General features: G+C 48.5%; 1 protein-coding gene across 3 annotated transcripts in view; it reads right to left on the minus strand.

Annotated features, from left to right (window-relative positions):
• Positions 1 to 21,533, minus strand: part of ELAVL2 (ELAV like RNA binding protein 2) — a 346,424-nt gene that overhangs the window by 291,578 nt on the left and 33,313 nt on the right. For 2 of the 3 annotated variants that reach the window (XM_082268980.1, XM_082268978.1), the window contains exon 2: positions 12,219 to 12,459. In XM_082268980.1, coding sequence (XP_082125106.1) covers positions 12,219 to 12,459 — 241 coding nt within the window. The remainder of the gene's footprint in view (positions 1 to 12,218; positions 12,460 to 21,533) is intronic. The other variant, XM_082268979.1, reaches the window with a different exon arrangement.

The following is a 21,533-nucleotide window of genomic DNA, read 5'->3' on the forward strand; positions in this document are numbered from 1 at the left end:
GCCGCTAGTTTCAACAGCACACAACCCCAAAATGGCCACCGTGTATAGAAGCACACAGGCTACAGCAAAGGGAAAAAAAATGGCCCCATCCGGCACCACGAGGCCACCAGGGACAGACCCAGGCAGGAGGGGGGCCCTTATGGGAGCCCTCACGGGGTACAACCCCTGCACAGCCGATCGTCCGGTTGCCGGCGCATCCCCCCCCCCGGCCCCCATGACCAGCATAGCGCCCTGCCACCACACCGGGAGGTGGACCAGACCACCCACACAGCCCCAGCATATGTGAAAGGGGGGGGAAGTAGGATGGGGGACAGATAAAAAAGGGGGTGCCTCAAGAGAACCCAGAGGTCTGACCGTCCCAAGGAGGGGCTCACGTCTAACCCAAACCCTCCAGGGAGAGAGGGGGGCAGCTACTCACCATACCAGGAACCGGATGGGCACCGCTCCAGACAGAACCCCTTGCCATCTAAATGGGGGGGCTGTCAGCCAGGAGAAACGCTGCAACTCAGGCCAAGACACGGTCATATGCAACGTGCGAGGAGTTTAACCCGCAGGCCAGCCCCCGTCCAGTAGGGCTTTGTCGGACCCAACCTAGCATGGAACAAGGTCTACGTGCACTCGCTGGCCAGACTGGGGTGACCACTGGAGCTAGATTATCCAGCCTGTCGCCCAGGCCAGCAATTGATTGTTGATCTTACAGGAAGAACCAGGAGAAAAAAAGTTCTAAAGAAAAAGTTTGCCAGGACCAGAGAAGAGATCCCAGCAAGGAACTAGGTCCTTACTCCTGACTAGGCAGAGAAAAAAAACTGAGTACCTATACCAAAGAGTATACTCCCTGGGACAGCCCATAGGCTTAGTGTCAGGGAAATGGCCATAGGAGAACTGGCAACATTTCTAGTAATAGCAATGGACGCTCCTGGCTCAATCGACACAGCCCTCTGCTGGCCCGTCAGGGAAATGGCCATAGGAGAACTGGCAACATTGCCAGTAATAGCAATGGTCGTTCCTGCCTCAATTGACACTGCCCTCTGCTGGCCTATAAAGGGTGGCCATAGGATCAGACTCATTGCTGATTATCTCTCAGCTTCCTGTTTCCGGTGTGGACTTCCTGTTGTGACCTCGGCTTGTTCCTGATTCCGTTTGATCTCCTGCTCCTGGTTTGACCCTTGGCTTCTTCCACTGACCGTGCTTCTGTTACCTACCGTGTATGACCCCGGGTTGCTTCAAGACCTCGGCTATTCTGGTGGTCTCCTGTGCATGACCTCGGCTTGTACCACGGTTCCCGCTTCCTGCTCCAGTCCCAGACCTCGGCCAGTTCCTGCTTCCGCTACCAGAGACTATTCCTTGGCACAAGGTAGCCCGTCTGCTCCAGAGCCCTTGAAGACTCCTACCCTGCTGTGGTTCCAGCCTGTTCCAGTTCACCCTCGGATTGCTTCTGGTTCTACCCAACTGCCTGCAGCTGGTAACCCGTGCCACTTGGGGCGCCACACCCTCTGTACCATCTCCAGGGGTGTGCGTCACTGAGCCGCAAGGGGAGCCCTCTCAGCACCTCTGCCTCGGATCAGGTAACCCTGACACGTAGCCAGATTCTTTTTCTGCCTAGTTTCCTACTCATGTAAGGGGCAGTATAACCCAATGGTTATGAAGATCAGGAGCAGTGTCCCTCAAACGAAAGAGAAAACCCCCCACTTGCCGTGTGTGTAAAAGGGGGACTCTGCAGGTTAATGGTCAGCTTCCACAGAGGGAGTTGCCCACCAGACAACACCAAAATGGTCACCAGCTGAAGCTACACAAAAGACACCAATCACAAGAAAAGGCTAGGGCATAAGGGGAACTTGGCGACGCCCTCAGCTGCCAAGAAACTTTTTTTTTTTTTTTTTTTAAACATGTCATACTTACCTGCATTGTGCAATAGTTTTGCACAGAACAGCCTCAATCCTCCTCTTCTCAAGTCCCCTGCCGGCACTTCTGGCCCGCCCTACCTGCCTAGAGCCCCATAGAAAGCAGCCGAGTAGGAGACCCAGGAGAGTGGCTGCTCTTGTGAACATCGCTGCATCGAGATTGGGATTAGGCAAATATTAGAGGGGACTGCCGCACACCGAAGTTTTTTTTTTTTTTTTTTTTTTAACATTCATGGATAGAATGCATTGGGGTAAAAAAAACCTTGAGCCTTTCCCATCTCTTTTAAAACAAAAATTTTATGGATTTTATGGAGAGCAAAATAAAATGCATTTCTTGACATGTGCTGGAAAAGCATTAGAAGCACCCACCCATCCAGTAGCTTGCACCTTGACAAAAAAGGGTGGAACCTGATGCTTGAGATAATGAGCTTGAATAATAGTCTGTTTGAGATGGCGGACAGGAATCCAATGTACACCTATGGGGACCATCCAGCTCGACAAAAAAAAAAAAAAAAAAGGAATCAGTCTTTTTGACTAAAACCCACAGCCCAAACCTCTTCCAGACAGAGGGCAATCCTTACTTTGAGGAACTGGAGCCAGAGGGACAGCACGATTCACTGTCTGACTAAAACGAAGGGCTAAAAAAAAATGGATTTTTGTAAAATCTTACCGTAAAATCCTTTTCTCTTAGCTCATTGACAGACGTAGTCCTCGGTGATACAGCACCTTCGGGTTATGTTGCCTCCACAGGAGTAGGACTAGACAGGAAATGAAAAATGCTCTGGCCACACCCCAGGGGCAGTCCCCGAGGGTATATCCTCTCTCTCTCCGCCACAGCAAATCAGTTATGTCACAAAAGCAGTGCTTAGAGAATTTAACCCAACCCAACTCAAAAACAGAGGGGCGGGTACTACGTCTGTCAATGAGCTAAGAGAAAAGGATTTTACGGTAAGATTTTACAAAAATCCATTTTTCTCCATCACTCATTGACAGACGTAGTCCTCGGTGATACAGCACCTTCGGGAAGTCCCAGAGCAGTATCACAAATGAGGGGTGGGAAAATGGAAATCAAATCCAAATCTAGAAGGCCCAACCGGTGCCAACTAGAAGTTTACAATGCTCATCCTTAATGATGAGACTCAGCAAAAAAAATTTTCAAACAGAAAAAAAAAAAAAACCCTCGAGGTAAACCACCGGTCTCCTCAAATTGCGGCCTGCAAAACCTTGCGGCCAAATGAGGCATCCGCCGATGCCATCACATCAATTTTATAAAATTTTGTAAAGGTATGTACCGACGACCAGGTAGCCGCTTTACATACCTGGACCACTGACGCCTGATGGCGAAAGGCCCAGGAAGTACTGAGCGCTCGAGTGAAGTGCGCCCTAACAGGGAACGGAGGATTCCGACCCTTAATAGAATAAGCCTGTACCACCGTCTGACTGATCCATGTAGATATGGTCGCGGCAGACACAGGCAACCCCCTTCAAGGGCTATCCGTGATCACAAAAAGTGAGTCCGTCTTACGAAAACCACTTTAGGAAGGAAGGATGGATTCGGAAGAAGAACCACCTTATCCCTATGAACCACCAGATCTGGGGAACGACAGGATAATGCGGCCAGTTCTGACACCCTGCGTACAGAAGTAATGGCCACCAAGAAGGCCACCTTCTGGGAATGTAAGCAAGGGAATCTCCCTAATATCTTCAAAGAGAAGTTTCTGAAGAACCGACCACACTAAATTAAGATACCAGGCGGTAAGGGTGCGCGCACTGGCGGAGCCAGATGTCGCACCCCCTGGATGAAATTCCGCACCAAGGAATGATTAGCCAAAGGTTTCTTGAAAGAAGATTGCTAACGCCGAAAACCTGACCCTTGATTGTGCTCAAGGATAGTTTCTGCTCAACCCCTTGTTGCAGACAGACCAAAATTCAGGTCACCGAATAGGTCTGTGGGGGAAATCCAATAGATTCACACCATGCAATATAAGACTTCCATGTGCTGGAAGTCGCTTTCCTTGCATAAACTGGAGGTAGGAATAACTGAAGCTGACACTCCCTTGTCCTTCAGTACCTGGGTCTCAATGGCCAGGCCATTAAGCCAGCGACTGTAAAGCAAGATGGAAGATCGGTCCCTGAGACCGCAAATCCTCCCTGAGAGGAAGTCTCCAAGGAGCGTCCGCGACTAGCCTCGCCAAGTCGGCGTACCAGGCTCGACGAGGTCAATCCGGAATTTCCAGAATAACTGGAATTCCCTCCACCTCTATCCTGTGAAGAAGTTCCCGCAGCAACTTGAGAGGATGGAAGGCATGCCGTAGCTGATACTGCCCCCACGGGGCGATCAGCGTTTCTGCTGCGTCCGCTAGAGGATCGTGGCGCGAGCTACAAACCTCCGCACCTCCCTGTTAGGCCAAGGTGCCAACAGATCCACATCCGGGATGTCCCAATGAAGGGACAGCTAGGGAAAAACCTCTGGATGAAGAGGCCATATGCGATTGGATCCGAATCGGGCTGCTCTAGAGCTGCTCGATCCAGTAAATCAGACAAAATCTGATCGCTCTCAGTTCCGAAACCCTTATTGGTAATCTGGATACTATCGGAAGAAATGACTTCCCCTGGTTGAGCATCGGAGACTTCCTGGTCCGCTCGCTCAACCGAATCCGATTGTCCAGGGAATCGGAATTCTGATTCCATTAAAAAAGAATCTCCTTCAGGAGAATTCGGGTATGAGACTGGGTATACGGTACTGCCTCTAAGAAGGCCACCATCAGTCCCAGCCAATTGACGGACAGCAACATCCGAATCGTTGACTGAAACTTCTGGAGTTTCCCAGCAAGGAGAAACTCTCTTGCCCAGGATGTATCCAACCTTAGGCCCAGATAGTTCAGTCTCCTGGTGGGAACCAGGGATGATCTTTGGGAAAGCGAAAAAAACGCTGATGTCCTGCGATGATGGGGATATAAAGATAGGCATCCTATATGTCTATGGACACCAGGAAATCTCTTTGATGCAGGGAGGCCACCACTGTACGGATGGACTCTATTTCTTCCCAAGTCCAGATTTGGACGCACCTTGCCCTCTTTCCTGGGCATTGTGAATAGGTTCGAATAGAACCCCTGAAACCGTTCAATGTTAGAAGGGAAGAATCGCACCGGTGGAAGTGATCGAAACTCGATCCTGTGTCCTCCAGAAACCGGTGAAGACATCCCCCCCCACCCCAGAGATGGGTAGGGGCGCATCAGGCTATATTCTTCAGGCTTGGCTGAGCCGGACTCTGTTTACCCGACCAGCGCCCTTTGAAACCCCTCTAAAGGGGCTTTGGAGGGTTTCGCCTTATCGCCCGCCCTCGCGGAACAAACAACTCTATATGAGCAGAAAAGGAAGGTCCTCGTTAGTTACGAGGTCTTTTTATCCTAACAGTCTGTGGCAAGACAGCAGGTGGTACCGTCTATCCCATAAAGAGGAATTCCTCAAACGGATAGCACCTAGCCATGCGTTTGGAAATAACAGGGGTTTGTTTCAAAACGACCCCATTTGGGTAAAGGAAAATCCTTCGCCCTTTTGGTAGGCTAACAAGTACCAAAAAGGAATCTCAGTCTCAGCTACCTCTGCCGGTGTAACCTCAAGACTAAAGGTTTCCCGGACGGACACAACTAGTGCATCCACCACTCTTGTGCTATGGCGGAGGCAGAAACGTGCTCCTCACTGCTGAGGAGATGTTACCTGAGACAACAGCCCCCTAAGAGGGACCTGCAACTGCATTGACCAGTTCCGAATCCGTATCTGAAGTATCTGATAAACAATAGGGGTAGGCGGGGGTCGCTACTTGACCCCCGTCCCTGACAGGCCACCTCCACCCGGGATACCAAAGACTCCAAAACTGCCGATAATGCATTAAAAACAAGTGGGGTACTGGAGGGTCCTGCGGCCACCTTGAGGGGATCAGGTGGGGATACCTATGCGGCAGGGTCAATGATTATACAAGACACTTGCCAGCGACAAAAAATGACAAAGTAAAAAAAAAAAAAACTTTTTTTTTTTTTTTTGTGTCCCCCAGTCGCAACAGCGCCCCTCAGTGTTACCTGCCTTTTTGGACCCCACAGAGAGAGAGACAGACCCCAAGGCTCATCCCTGATGCACAGAAGTTTTCATCAGCTTGCTCAGTGCTTGTCTTGTTACAGACAGGAAGTCTTTGGCCCTATTTCCTGGGTAAAAGAGGCGGCTCCGCCCCTTAACACGCCTGCCGGCTCCTCCCCCTGGCTCCATGAGGTGTTTGAGTCACCTCAAACATGGCCGCCCCCATGCTGGAGACATGAGGCTACACCAAAATGGCGGCCTCGTGCGATCTACCAGACAATGGTGGCGGCCTGCACAGAATAGCGGCATGTCTGCAGAAGGATCTCGGCCTCACAACCCTTCACCCTCATGGTGGTCAGCGTGGTGGGAGGTACCGGACCCTAGCGGGCCGTATGCGGTCCGTGGCCGTCGGGAGGCATCTGCTTAGCTGGAGGAATGATCTGGAATGCAGTATACATGTATAGACATCGCCCTGTGGCTACTGACAGGTAGGATACCTTATACTATCACAGTAAAGTTCTAGTACTGCCACTGACTACAATCATTTACACATTTTTACAATTAGATTGTCAGCTCCCAAACCAAGCCTCCTGGCTTCTTGTACACAAAAATCACACTCAATTAGGGGGATCTGTGACATGTTGTAGGATAGAGGGGAACCCATCCTTACCATTACAGAGAGTGGCCCGCGTTCACCACAAGACCCGTCAGGGGGAAAGGGGGAACATACTACTCACCATACCGGAACCAGGCGGGCGCCAACTCCTGACAGTACCCCTCTCCACCGAGGTAGGAGGGCTGTCGACCAATACGGACGCCGTGACTCATGGTCTTTGGCGTTTCAGCGAGACGTTTAACTCGCAGGGTCAGTCCCCGTCCAGTGGGACTATGTCGCGGCCGACCCAGCGCGGAGCTATGGCCTGCACGCGCTCGTAGGCTGAACTGGGGTGACCACTGGATCTCAACATCCAGCCCGTAGCCCAGTTCAGCTTTCTTGCTTGAAGATCTCACAGGAACACTGGAGAAAAAAAGCTGTCTTAAAAAATTATTTTCTAAGAAAAAAAGTCCTGACAGGACCGAAGATCCCAGCAAGGTATCTAGGTCCTTACTCCTGACTAGACAGAAAAAAACTGATTTGCTGTGGCGGAGAGAGAGAGGATATACCCTCGGGGACTGCCCCTGGGGTGTGGCCAGAGCATTTTTCATTTCCTGTCTAGTCCTACTCCTGTGGAGACAACATAACCCGAAGGTGCTGTATCACCGAGGACTACGTCTGTCAATGAGCGATAGAGAAATTAGGATTATCACTGAACTGCTCCTCGCTCCCAACGCCATGTCATTCCCTCCGTGTAGCCACCAGCATCCTGCATCTACCAGTCAGAGGTAGCCCTGGCTTAGGAGCCAATATATGGATTGCTCAGTCTTCTAAGAATGCCTCCACATACAGCCATCACCCATTAATGTTCCCAAGTGACCAGTAACTCCCAGTGTTGTAACTGACCTCCAGTGTTTGGTATCAGTTCAGAAGTGCATCCTAACCTGCATGCAGTCCTGTGATACTTCTGTAGTCTTGTGATACTTCTCAAAGTCTTCGTTCAGAACTATGTGTCCCAGCCAAACTCCTCACCACAACTTGTTCACACCCAGTGTGTTTTCTCTTCTGTGCCTTGTGTTTTAATATACTCCTACCTCTCTAGATTGCGTTATCTACAGTCCCGTAATTTTCATCCTAGCTCTGCAAGGGACACTTGTGTAATTTCCGGTGTGCTTCAGGCAACCACTCGTTGCTAACATGTTTGCACTACTTGTCACATCCTGCTTCCGTGACCCTGCGTCCCCTTGCCTACAACCTCAATGTCATATGCATCCAAACCCATCACTTTCATTGGAAGCTTTGGCGACAACAAGGCAATGCCCGAGACTACGTATTAGCCCTTCTAAGGGCTCGCACTTCCACATAATACACCAGTACTACAATGCCAACATTTCACCTCGTGTTTAATATTACATAATAAATGTGATAATACAAATTTACAAAATACAGTACATCAAATGTATGTGCAAAAAAAGTTAAATTCAAAAGTGTCTACATCAAAGTGAAATATTGGTATTGTAGCACTGGTATTGTGTATTATAAAAGTACATGCCGCATGCCATGGTAGTTCTTGGGAATCAGACTGCCTAGGCTTTTATAATCAGGGAAATTACAGATCCAGAGATGCCAGTTCCTCAAAGCCATGGCGTTTTGCCAACAGTAAAGCATGATAGAAAATCGACAAATTGATAAAGAAGATCTGGACAATACGAAAGGATACAATGACTCAAGTATACAAGTCTAGGAGAAAAGCATCTGAGGATTTTCTTGTGGGAAAAGTACTCTGACCTGAGCCATCTAGGGCTAGACCCAGATACTTAAAGCACCATTAAATCCGAAAACCACCAAATGTATTAAATTGCAGCTTACCAATTCTTAGATATGATGGCTGCATTTTTTTTTTCCACAAAGGCTAACAGACATCAAGGTAGGTGTGTGTGTATGTATATGTGCATGTGTGGGGGGCACACCATGGCAAGGAAGGTCCTGGCGGGTAGACGGAGTCCAACTTTTGGGGTTTGGACATGGAGGATGCAGGAGTGGCGCAACAAATTTTTTCTTGACCGTCACTGAGGAATGAGCCTTCCCAGACTTCTTTGACTGGGCAAGATAAACACTTATCACCAGTAATGATGTTATCCAGAGCACGCGCGAATAGAATTCCCTCAAAAAAGGGGACACAGACCAGGCGTTTCTTAAACAAAGGATATGCAGTTCCAACACTAAGGCTCCATTCACACCTGGGCGTTTTCAGCTCCAAAAACGCTCAAAAGAAACGCTTCCAAAACGCCCAACAAGTAAAACCCCATTCATTTAAATGGCCCCTGTTCACATCTGAGCGTTTTGCAAAACGCCTGTAGCTGAAAAAAGTACATGAGCTTCTTTTTGGGCTGATTACCAGCGTTTTTGATAGATGTCAATGAAAAACGCCTGAGAAAATCGCGGTAAAAATCGCGGTAAAAAACGCTACGCTCAAGTGTGAATGCAGCCTTACTGAAATATTGTATATGTTGCATGTGGACTCACAGGTGATCTAGAGCAGTGGTCCTCAACTCAGGTCCTCGGGGCCCACTAACAGGCCAGGTTTGCAAGATAACTAAATTACATCACAGGTGATCTCATTTGCTGCTCAGTGATTGCAGTATTCTAGTCTGCATCTCCCCAAGGTAATACTTAAAATCTGGCCTGTTAGTGGGCCCCCGAGGACCAGAATTGAGGACCACTGATCTATAGGGCATGGAAAACCTCTAACAGCTTGTCATTACTATAGCTTAAACAATTTGCTCCAAATATTCTGTGAACAGGGGCTCAGTCGCTGTGGTGATAAGAATCCCTTTAAATGGATTCTGATTTGCCCAACCTTTAGTGATTGGTCAAAATCACAGCTAAGACAGGAGGGGCAGGACCTGCCAGTGAGAGCAACGTTTCAATGCTATGGTTTCAATTGTTTTTACTCTGCCAGGGAACCAAATGTATAGAGCACGTGTTCCTGTTCAAATCCATCGCTAGGTTGTTAAAGAATAAATTCAACATATAAAAAAAAAAAATTAAGTTACAATTTTTTATGCAGGTAAAAAAAAAATGTGCATTTACTTTTTTGTAGGAGCCTGGAAAGTATTGCATCAGTGATCAGATCACTGGTGCCATGCAGGGGATCCTACAGACTGAGTGTAAGCTATTGCCATATAGCATACGAGTAGATTCACAATGACAGGAAGACTCCATGAACTACCACAATGCTGAACAGAGCCATGGTAGTTAATTGAGAACTACAACCCAACATCCAAAAAGGACGCCAGTACCTGTAGTTCAGAATTCTGAACAAATGACACGGCTGTGTGGGCGGCGCTCTTCTTTAAAAAGAAAAAGATTGTACAGGGAGTTTCACCCTGTACTGCTGTCACATCGAGAGGCGATTGGTGAGCACCTGCAGCAGTGGGACATGTTACATGTTCCACTCTAAAAATAGGAACAGTGGGTACAAGTGCGAACATCTTTCCCAAAAGTTAATTTCTCCAAGCAGTATGATCCAAAAGTTTTCCTGTTTCAGTCTGACAGCGCTGTTAAGACCCATTTGTGATTGACCGCTCAAGGTCTCTGGCAGAAAGGGCCATTCTGAAAACCAAAGCTACCATTTACAAGTATCACAAAGCTGGCAGCACAGAGCATCAGTGGCTGATTTACACAAACATAGCCCTGGCTGATAGAAAAAAAAAGAATCTCTCAGCATTGTGACTAACGATCAGTGCTGTTGGGCTAGGGCAGCGGCCTTCAAACTATGGCCCTCCAGTTGTTCAGGAACTACAATTCCCATCATGCCTAGTCAAGTCTGTGAATGTCAGAGTTTTACAATGCCTCATGGGATGTGTAGTTCTGCAACAGCTGGAGGGCCGTAGTTTGAGGATCCCTGGGCTAGGGCAACAGCCAGCATTAAAGGAGACATACAGCCAAAGTTCACATGGCTGTACTCCTGTGGATCACAGGAGTGTAATTTGTTCCACACTCCTGTGACTACCTGTTTTTAGCAAACAGTGGGCTGAAGTCTGCTGATGTCAGAGCCAGTCCAGGCTCTGGCAAGATTGAGACAATGGCGTCGGGATCCACCCACATACCTGGACCAGCATCCCGTGCAGCCTCACAGGGAGTCACTAAGAGCCTGAGCCAACTGCTCCCATCCCCTCCACAGGCAAGTACTTCAGTGAGTGTCGGAGTAGGGTTGGGCAGAGCAGAGAGCTGCTTGGGAGCTGTGAGAACCGAGCACTCTGCGGTGTTAGTTTGCTCGGTTCTCAGAGTTAGAGGCGCTGGGGTCACAGATGCATGGGACTGATGCTGCATTCACCTAGGTAAGATCCTAAAAAAAAAAAAACTTCTCTTTTAAGAAGTGCGTTTAGGGGACAACCGGGCCACCAATCAGAAGGGAACCAAATGCATATAATTAAAAAAAGTCATCAGCATCCTTTAAAGCCCCATCTGTCCTATGAAGAACTATGTAAAGTCTGGTAGACACGGGCCAAATATCAGCCGGTTCAGCCTGACATTCAGCCCGCGTACACATCTGCTTGGCCGTCTTCTGTCGAATGGACATGCTGGAAAACTTGCATCTGATCAGCGCTTGCAGGTGTGTTCAGGCGGGGGGGCCCCATCACCCTGTCAGAACACTACCTCAGTGGGCAGATTGCTGTACTAACATCACAGTTAATACAGCGAGCTCAGTTTTTTTTCCGTTCAGCCCACACGGTGTGTACCAGGCTTTAGAGTAGACTATAAACATTAAAAGTATAATGTACAGAGCCAAGACCTTAAATGGGAAAATGCTGAGACTTAAAGGTATTTAAGGAGAAAGGCCCCAGGGAACACAACTGCTTAATCCCTTGCACTTCCCTACCTCCATAACCTGCTGCCCTAGCCCTGAGAATACACTTCTCTGTCTTCCACAATATAGTGCTCATTAGGAGTGCATATTCACAAGGTGCAAATGTGGTCACAAGGATGCAAGGGAGAGAATAGCTCTATGTAACTTCAGACTTTTAGTTAAATACATAGGGTCTTGGCAGTGAAGGAATGCAAAGAACATTAAGGGCCGGTTCACACTCTTGCGAGTGCGGCGATCGCATACAATATCGGAGCGCACTGCTCCTTCATTACATGCGATCGGATGTGCGGTGCGAATTCAGCCATACACTTTGTATGGCTGAAATTCGCACTGCACCCGCACAAAAGACGCACAGGACCCTTTTTTCCAGCCGCAAAAGGATCGGATCGCACAGTGGTTCATACTTGTGCGATCCGATCCTGTGCGAACTGTCAGATCGCACCGCGATATGCGATCAAACTGGGGGTGTCGTTAACATTTCATTGACACCCCCTGCGTATCGCATATGGCAGTGTGAACTGCCAGATGTGCGTTTGTGATGCGGGAACAGGCTGTGAATTTGCAGCCTTCCCGCATCGCACAAGTGTGAACCGGGACTCAGAACCTCTTACGTTACTTAGCATTTTAAAGTCATTTCTCACTACAGGCCATTTTTTAAAATCCAAGAATGCGTTTACCAAACTGCAACTAAAGGGACATATTCTGATTTAATCATTTGCAGAAGGGAGAATCCCTCCAAAAAAAAAAAAACAAAGTTAGTTAAAATGTTCTATACCTGTTATTTTATCCCGCACAAGCTTACAGGATTCAATCTCGCCAATACTTCCAAATAAGCTCTTCAATTCCTCCTGGGTCATGTTTTGAGGAAGGTAGTTTACTATTAAATTGGTCTTGCTGTCCTCTGTATTGCTGGAGTCCACGGGGGATGTGCAGTTGTTTAAAGAGTTTGGACAATTGCCTGTGTTATTGCATGTGGGACCATTGGACAACTGTGTTTCCATGGCAGCTATTACCTGCTAACGAGAGAGGGGAGGAAAGGGGTAAGAGAATAAAATGTCAGAATATATATATATATATATATATATATATATATATATATATATAGAGAGAGAGAGAGAGAGAGAGAGAGAGAGATAAATCTGCACAGTCAGATCGATTTTGCTAAGCTCCGTCAATCGTACCCCAGATTTGCCCATGAAATAAGCATTTATATATGTTGACTATAGGTTTTAAAAACAGGAGCATCACTTGTATTGGCACACATGTACATTGACTATTGACTGAAATTGAAGTGTATAAATACATTTTTCATGATCATTGCGAACTACAGCCGGGCCAAAGGTTTAGAGACATGGTTATGACAAATATACATTTTTACAAAGTCTGCTGCCTCCGTTTATTATGTCAATTTGCAAATACTACAGAATGTCATGAAGCACGATCAGATAAATTGCAATTGCAAAGTCCCTCTTGCCATGAAATTAACTTAATGCCATAAAAAATTTCCACTGCATTTGTGAAGGCTTCAGTGTGGGAAAAAAAAGTCAAGCAAGCGCCAGGACATCTATAGTTGATTCTGCTGCGGGATTGGGGAACCACCAGTGCAGAGCTTGTTCAGGAATAGCAGCAGGCAGGTGTGAGCACATCGGCACGCAGAGTGAGGCAAACACTTTTGGAGGATTGCCTTGTGTCAAGAAGGGCAGCAAACATGCCACTTCTCTCCAGAAAAAGAAGAATCCTAAGACCATTCATGTGTGGGGTTGCTTCTCAGCTAACTCCCAATTTTTGAACACAACCATGAATAAAGAATGGTACAAAAACATCCTCCAAGAGCAACTTCTCCCAACCATCCAAGACCAATTTGGTGATGAACAATGCCTTTTCCAGAATGATGGAGCACCTCACCATAATGCCATAAGTGATAAGTGGCTTCGGGAACATCAAAAAAATCAAAATTTCGGGTCCATGGACAGGAAACTCCCCAGACCCTAATCCTATTGAGAACTAGGTCAATCCTCAAGAGGTGGGTAAATGGAAAAAAAAATCCCACAAATTCTGACTAAAACTCCAAACTTTGATTATGCAAGAATGGGCTGCCATTAGTCAGGATGTGGCCCAGAAGTTGATTGACAGCATGTCAGGGAGAATTGCAGAGTTCTTGAAAAAGAAGGGTCAACACTGCAAATATTGACTGTTTGCATAAACTTAATGGAATTGTAAATAAAAACCTTTAAGAGCCCGTTCCCACTGGGGCGACCTGTCAGGTGACCTGGTCGCCTGACAGGTCGCCTTCCATAGAGAAGCTGCGGACCCGTTCTAATAGGAGCGACACAAGTCGCTCCGACTTAGAAAAAGGGTCTGGAGCTTCTTTGGGGCGACCCGGAGCGACCTGCATAGACTTCAATGATATGAAGTCCGTGCCGGCCGCTCCGAGGTCGCGGGGCGAGCTGCGCGCCCCGACTTCACAGGTCGCCCCGGGAAGTAGCGTCGCCCCAGTGTGAACGGGGTCTGACGCTTATGAAATGCTTGTAATTATACTTTAGTACACTTTTCAGTATTTTTGTCTAACTCCTGACAAAAAGATATAAAAACACTGAAGCAGCAGACAAAATATGTCATTCTTAAAACTTTTGGCCACGGCTGTAGGGTTTCCTTTTTGTGGTAAAAAAAATGGATTTTTGTAAAATCTTACCGTAAAATCCTTTTCTCTTAGCTCATTGACAGACGTAGTCCTCGGTGATTCAACACCCTCGGGTTATGCTGCCCTCTACAGGAGTAGGACTAGACAGGAACGAAAACGTTCTGGCCACACCCTAGGGGCAGTCCCAGAGGGTATATCCTCTCACTTCCTGCTCTAGCAAATCAGTTATGTCACAAAGCAGTGTTTAGAGAATTTAACCCAACCCAACTCAAAAACAGAGGGGCGGGTACTACGTCTGTCAATGAGCTAAGAGAAAAGGATTTTACGGTAAGATTTTAAAAAAATCCATTTTTCTCTATCGCTCATTGACAGACGTAGTCCTCGGTGATTCAACACCCTCGGGACGTCCCAAAGCAGTACCACAAATGAGGGGTGGGAAATTGGAAATCAAATCCAATCTAGAAGGCCCAACCGGTGCCAACTAGAAGTTTACAATGCTCATCCTCAATGATGAGACTCAACAGAAATTTTTCAACAGAAAAAAACCCCCGAGGTAGACCACCGGTCTCCTCAAATTGCGGCCTGCAAAACCTTGCGGCCAAATGAGGCATCCGCCGATGCTATCACATCAATCTTAAAAAATTTTGTAAAGGTATGTACCGACGACCAGGTGGCCGCCTTACATACCTGGACCACTGACGCCTGATGGCGATAGGCGCAGGAAGTACTGAGCGCTCGAGTGAAGTGCGCCCCTAACAGGGAATGGAGGATTCCGACCCTTAATAGAATAAGCCTGTACCACCGTCTGACTGATCCATCTAGATATGGTCGCGGCAGACACAGGCAATCCCCTTCAAGGGCTATCCGTGATCACAAAAAGTGAGTCCGTCTTACGAAAACCACTTTAGGAAGGAAGGATGGATTCGGAAGAAGAACCACCTTATCCCTATGAACCACCAGATCTGGGGAACGACAGGATAATGCGGCCAGTTCTGACACCCTGCGTACAGAAGTAATGGCCACCACCTGGAATAATGTAAGCAAGGGAATCTCCCTAATATCTTCAAAGAGAAGTTTCTGAAGAACCGACCACACTAAATTAAGATCCCAGGCGGTAAGGGTGCGCGCACTGTCTTGAGCCAGATGTCGCACCCCCTGGATGAAATTCCGCACCAAGGAATGATTAGCCAAAGGTTTCTTGAAAGAAGATTGCTAACGCCGAAAACCTGACCCTTGATCGTGCTCAAGGATAGTTTCTGCTCAACCCCTTGTTGCAGACAGACCAAAATTCGGGTCACCGAATAGGTATGTGGGGGAAATCCAATAGATTCACCCCACGCAATATAAGACTTCCATGTGCTGGAAGTCGCTTTCCTTGCTTTAAATGGAGGTAGGAATAACTGAAGCTGACACTCCCTTGTCCTTCAGTACCTGGGTATCAATGGCCAGGCCATTAAGCCAGCGACTGTAAAGCAAGATGGAAGATCGGTCCCTGAGACCGCAAATCCTCCCTGAGAGGAAGTCTCCAAGGAGCGTCCGCGACTAGCCTCACCAAGTCGGCGTACCAGGCTCGAAGAGGTCAGTCCGGAATTTCCAGAATAACTGGAATTCCCTCCACCTCTATCCTGCGAAGAAGTTCCCGCAGCAACTTGAGAGGATGGAAGGCATGCCGTAGCCGATACTGCCCCCACTGGGCGATTAGCGTTTCTGCTGCGTCCGCTAGAGGATCGCGGTGCGAGCTACAAACCTCCGCACCTTCCTGTTGAGCCAAGGTGCCAAGAGATCCACATCCGGGATGTCCCAATGAAGGGACAGCTAGTGAAAAACCTCTGGATGAAGAGGCCATCTGCGATTGGATCCGAATCGGGCTGCTCTAGAGCTGCTCGATCCAGTAAATCAGACAAAATCTGATCGCTCTCAGTTCCGATACCCTATTGGTAATCTGGATACTATCGGAAGAAATGACTTCCCCTGGTTGAGCATCGGAGACTTCCTGGTCCGCTCGCTCAACCGGATCCGATTGTCCAGGGAATCGGAATTCTGATTCCATTAAAAAAGAAGAATTCGGGTATGAGAATGGGTATACGGTACTGCCTCTAAGAAGGCCACCATCAGTCCCAGCCAATTGAAGGACAGCAACATCCAAATCATTGACTGAACCTTCTGGAGTTTCCCAGCAAGGAGAAACTCTTGCCCAGGATGTATCCAACCTTAGGCCCAGATAGTTCAGTCTCCTGGTGGGAACCAGGGATGATCTTTGGGAAAGCGAAAAAACGCTGATGGGGATATAAAGATAGGCCTCCTAAATGTCTATGGACGCCAGGAAATCCCCCTGATGCAGGGAGGCCACCACTGTACGGATGGACTCTATTTCTTCCCAAGTCCAGATTTGGACGCACCTTGCCCTCTTTCCTGGGCATTGTGAATAGGTTCGAATAGAACCCCTGAAACCGTTCAATGTTAGAAGGGAAGAATCGCACCGGTGGAAGTGATCGAAACTCGATCCTGTGTCCTCCAGAAACCGGTGAAGACAACCCCACCACCCCAGAGATGGGTAGGGGCGCATCAGGCTATATTCTTAAGGCTTGGCTGAGCCGGACTCTGTTTAGCCGACCAGCGCCCTTTGAAACCCCTCTAAAGGGGCTTTGGAGGGTTTCGCCTTATCGCCCGCCCTCGCGGAACGAAAAACTCTTTATGAGCAGAAAAGTAAGGTCCTCGTTAGTTACGAGGTCCTTTTATCCTAACAGTCTGTGGCAAGACAGCAGGTGGTACCATCTATCCTATAAAGAGGAATTCCTCAAACGGATAGCACCTAGCCATGCGTTTGGAAATAACAGGGGTTCGTTTCAAAACGACCCCATTTGGGTAAAGGAAAATCCTTCGCCCTTTTGGTAGGCTAACAAGTACCAAAAAGGAATCTTAGTCACAGCTACCTCTGCCGGTGTAACCTCAAGACTAAAGGTTTCCCGGACGGACACAACTAGTGCATCAACCACTCTTGTGCTATGGCGGAGGCAGAAACGTGCTCCTCACTGCTGAGGAGATATTACCTGAGACAACAGCCCCCTAGGAGGGACCTGCAACTGCATTGACCAGCTCCGAATCCGTATCTGAAGTATCTGATAAACAATAGGGGTAGGCGGGGGTCGCTACTTGACCCCCGTCCCTGACAGGCCACCTCCACCCGGGATACCAAAGACTCCAAAACTGCCGATAATGCATTAAAAACAAGTGGGGTACTGGAGGGGATCAGGTGGGGATACCTATGCGGCAGGGTCAATGATTATACAAGACACTTGCCAGGGACAAAGAATGACAAAGTAAAAAACTTTTTTTTTTTTTTGTGTCCCCCAGTCGCAACAGCGCCCCTCAGTGTTACCTGCCTTTTTGGACCCCACAGAGAGAGAGGGAGAGAGAGAGAGACCCCAAGGCTTATCCCTGATGCACAGAAGTTATCAGCTTGCTCAGTGCTGTCCTGTTACAGACAGGAAGTCTTTGGCCCTATTTCCTGGGTAAAGGAGGTGGCTCCGCCCCTTAACACGCCTGCCGGCGCCTCCCCCTGGCTCCACGAGGTGTTTGAGTCACCTCAAACATGGCCGCCCCCATGCTGGAGACACGAGGCTACACCAAAATGGCGGCCTTGTGCGATCTACCAGACAATGGCGGCGGCCTGCACAGAATAGCGGCATGTCTGCAGAAGGATCTCGGCCTCACAACCCTTCACCCTCATGGTGGTCAGCGTGGTCGGCGGTCCGTGGCCGTCGGGAGGCATCTGCTAGCTGGAGGAATGATCTGGGATGCAGTATACATGTATAGACATCGCCCTGTGGCTTCTGACAGGTAGGATACCTTATACTATCACAGTAAAGTTCTAGTACTGCCACTGACTACAATCATTTTCACATTTTTACAATTAGATTGTCAGCTCCCAAACCAAGCCTCCTGGCTTCTTGTACACAAAAATCACACTCAATTAGGGGGATCTGTGACATGTTATAGGATAGAGGGGAACCCATCCTTACCATTACAGAGAGGGGCCCGCGTTCACCACAAGACCCGTCAGGGGGAAAGGGGGGAACATACTACTCACCATACCGGAACCAGGCAGGCGCCAACTCCTGACAGTACCCCTCTCCACTGAGGTAGGAGGGCTGTGGACCAATACGGACGCCGTGACTCATGGTCTTTGGCGTTTCAGCGAGACGTTTAACTCGCAGGGTCAGTCCCCGTCCAGTGGGACTATGTCGCGGCTGACCCAGCGCGGAGCTATGGCCTGCACGCGCTCGTAGGCTGAACTGGGGTGACCACTGGATCTCAACATCCAGCCCGTCGCCCAGTTCAGCTTTCTTGCTTGAAGATCTCACAGGAACACTGGAGAAAAAAAGCTGTCTAAAAAATCTTTTCTAAGAAAAAAATCCTGCCAGGACCGAAGATCCCAGCAAGGTATCTAGGTCCTTACTCCTAACTAGACAGAAAAAAACTGATTTGCTAGAGCAGGAAGTGAGAGGATATACCCTCTGGGACTGCCCCTAGGTTGTGGCCAGAACGTTTTCTTTCCTGTCTAGTCCTACTCCTGTAGAGGGCAGCATAACCCGAGGGTGTTGAATCACCGAGGACTACGTCTGTCAATGAGCGATAGAGAAATTAAAGTTTGTGTAGCCACATTAACTATTTAAACAAAACAAAGAAACCCCACCTTTATAAGAACAGAACAGAACAGGTGTCCTTATGAGGGTGAGTTACAAATAGCCAGCTTCCAATAAGAACACCCCATACTTTTAAGCCTGGTACACAAGATTCAATTTTTCTGTTCAACCCAGTAGATTGAACAAGAAAAAAACTGTCCGTTCCGATCGGAGCCGCTATACTAACATTGCAATGTTAGTACAACATCTCCCACGCTGAGCTGTTGTGTTCTGATGGGAACGTGGGGTGTATGGAGCGGACGGGACAGCCCCCGCCCCACCAGAACACTCCCTTGAGCTCTCTCAGCCAGCTGGTTTTCCAGCATGCACGTCAGAGAGAATCTGATAAAGGAGTCGGTTTTCTGTGGGACTGGCTGCCTTATACACTGGCCGAATGTCGACCTGTTTTTTTTATGCCCATGTTTTGAGAAAACATTCAAAAGTATTTAACTAAGGCCTTGTTCACATTTGAACCACCCCTGACTGGCCACCGAAAGCTTAAAGCAGCAGAGGGGGGATATTACAGATACAGCAAATTTAACTTGACTTTCTGCGTTTGACAGGCAGTGCCGTCTGGCTCATGTCTACAGTGTAACAGCTCCATGCAAAATTGCAATTTGGCAAAAACATTCAAAAAGGTGGCATTATCGTCCCCTGGAAGCCGAAGAGCCGCTGCTCTAGCACCAATTGAAAAGCAATGACTTCTTAGTGACTACTGCCATGTAAACCTAGTCTTACAGTAATTACCAATTAGCAAACACCATGTCTTACTTTGAGGAACTACAGCTTATTTCAAGCTATTCGCACTTTTTTTGCATTGCAGAGAACGGGTATAAGCAGGAACACTTAACACTTATGCTATAGTTGAAATTACTTCAATAGAATTAAAATGAATAGTGTTAAACGCAGGGAAGGCCAGGAATGTGTCATTAAAGTGGTTGTAAACCCACTTTTATAACTTTTGGGAGCACTAACCCTCTTACTCATCAGGGATGAGTGAAGAGTGATTTCACTAGTGTGAGACATTACAACTCACATTAAAAAAAGTATTAGTATCAAAAAAATATAAAAAGTACATCAAATGACTAATGTGGAGAACATCATATCATATAGTGCAGGGGTATTGAATTAAAATTCATGGAGGTCCGATTAGTAAAATTTTCTTCAAGCAGAGGTCCAGATTGCATTTTTGCATGATGACTCGGATTCTTTACATCACAGCCCAGGTGTGCAGGCACGACAGCCCATTCATTTGAATGGGCAGTTGTGTCTGCGTTTTCTGCTGGAAAAGGCCCTGGCATCTTTTTAAAAATGCTGTCGCATGGAAACTGCATGGTGCGTTTGCACCATGCAATTTCCATGTGTGGGAAACCGCACCTTGTATTTCATTGCGTTTAAGAGTCAATTGTACCCCTGCATGTTTCCTGTGCAGCTGCTTATCCCCCTTCACATCACCACTCACAGCACTGTCCCCCTTCACATCACCACCGTCCACCCACACACACACACCACTGTCCCCCTTCACATCACCACCCCCCACACACCCACAGCACTGTCCCCCTTCACATCACCACCCCCCCCCACACACACACACACACACACACACAACTGTCCCCCTTCACATCACCACCCCCCCCACACACACCACTGTCCCCCTTCACATCATCACCCCCCCCCCACACACACACACACACCACTGTCCCCCTTCACATCACCACACACACACACACACACACACACACACACACACCACTGTCCCCCTTCACACACACACCACTGTCCCCCTTCACATCACCACCCCCCCCACACACACCACTGTTCCCCTCACATTACCACCCCACACACACACCACTGTTCCCCCTCACACACCACTGTCCCCTTCACATATCACCCCCCCAAAGTGCTGCCACTTTCCACAACCCCCAACCCACAGCACTGCCTCCCTTCACATATCACTCCTGCAGCACTGCCCCATTCATATCCCCCTCACAGCACTGTCCCTCTCACATCCCCCCAACAGCACTGTCCCCTTCACATATCCCAACAGCACTGTCCCCTTCACATATCTCCCCAACACCACTGTCCCTCTCAGTCCCCCCCCCCCACAGCACTGTCCCTCTCACATCCCCCCCCACCCCACAGCACTGTCCCTCTTACACATCCCCCCACACCACTGCCCCCTTCACATATCACCCCCAAAGCACTGCCCCTTTCACATCCCCCTCACAGCACTATCTCCCTTTACATCACCCCCCACACACACCACTTCCCCCTTACATCACCCCCACAGAACTGCCCCTTTGCATTGCATCACCCTCACACACATACACAGCACTGCCCTGTTAACACACACCCCTATAGCACTGCCCCCCTTTACATCAACACACACCACTACCCTCTTAACATATCACCCCCACAGCATCGCTCCCCTTTACATGAATCTCCACACACCACACTACCCCCCCCTGTACATGACCCCCTGCTCCCCAATCATCCTTCACAACTTTACAGCCCTGTCCTCCCTTCACTCTCCTATCTTACACAGAGCGGAGAGCAGGAGGCGAGAAAATATTGAGGAAGGCAGAGGAACAGCAGCACCACATGCAGAGAGGCAGCCGACTGTGTGCCTCCCAGCCAATCACCTCCCGCCTCCCAGCAGCCAATCACCTTCCGCCTCCCAGCAGCCAATCACCTCCAGCCTGAAAAGTTAATTCAGGCTGCTGCCTCCCTCCATTCAATGCCGGTCCCGCCCCCCAGTCCCGCC

The sequence above is a fragment of the Pelophylax lessonae genome (genome assembly GCF_965119305.1).
Source record: "Pelophylax lessonae genome assembly, chromosome: 1".
Taxonomy (NCBI): Eukaryota; Metazoa; Chordata; class Amphibia; order Anura; family Ranidae; genus Pelophylax; species Pelophylax lessonae.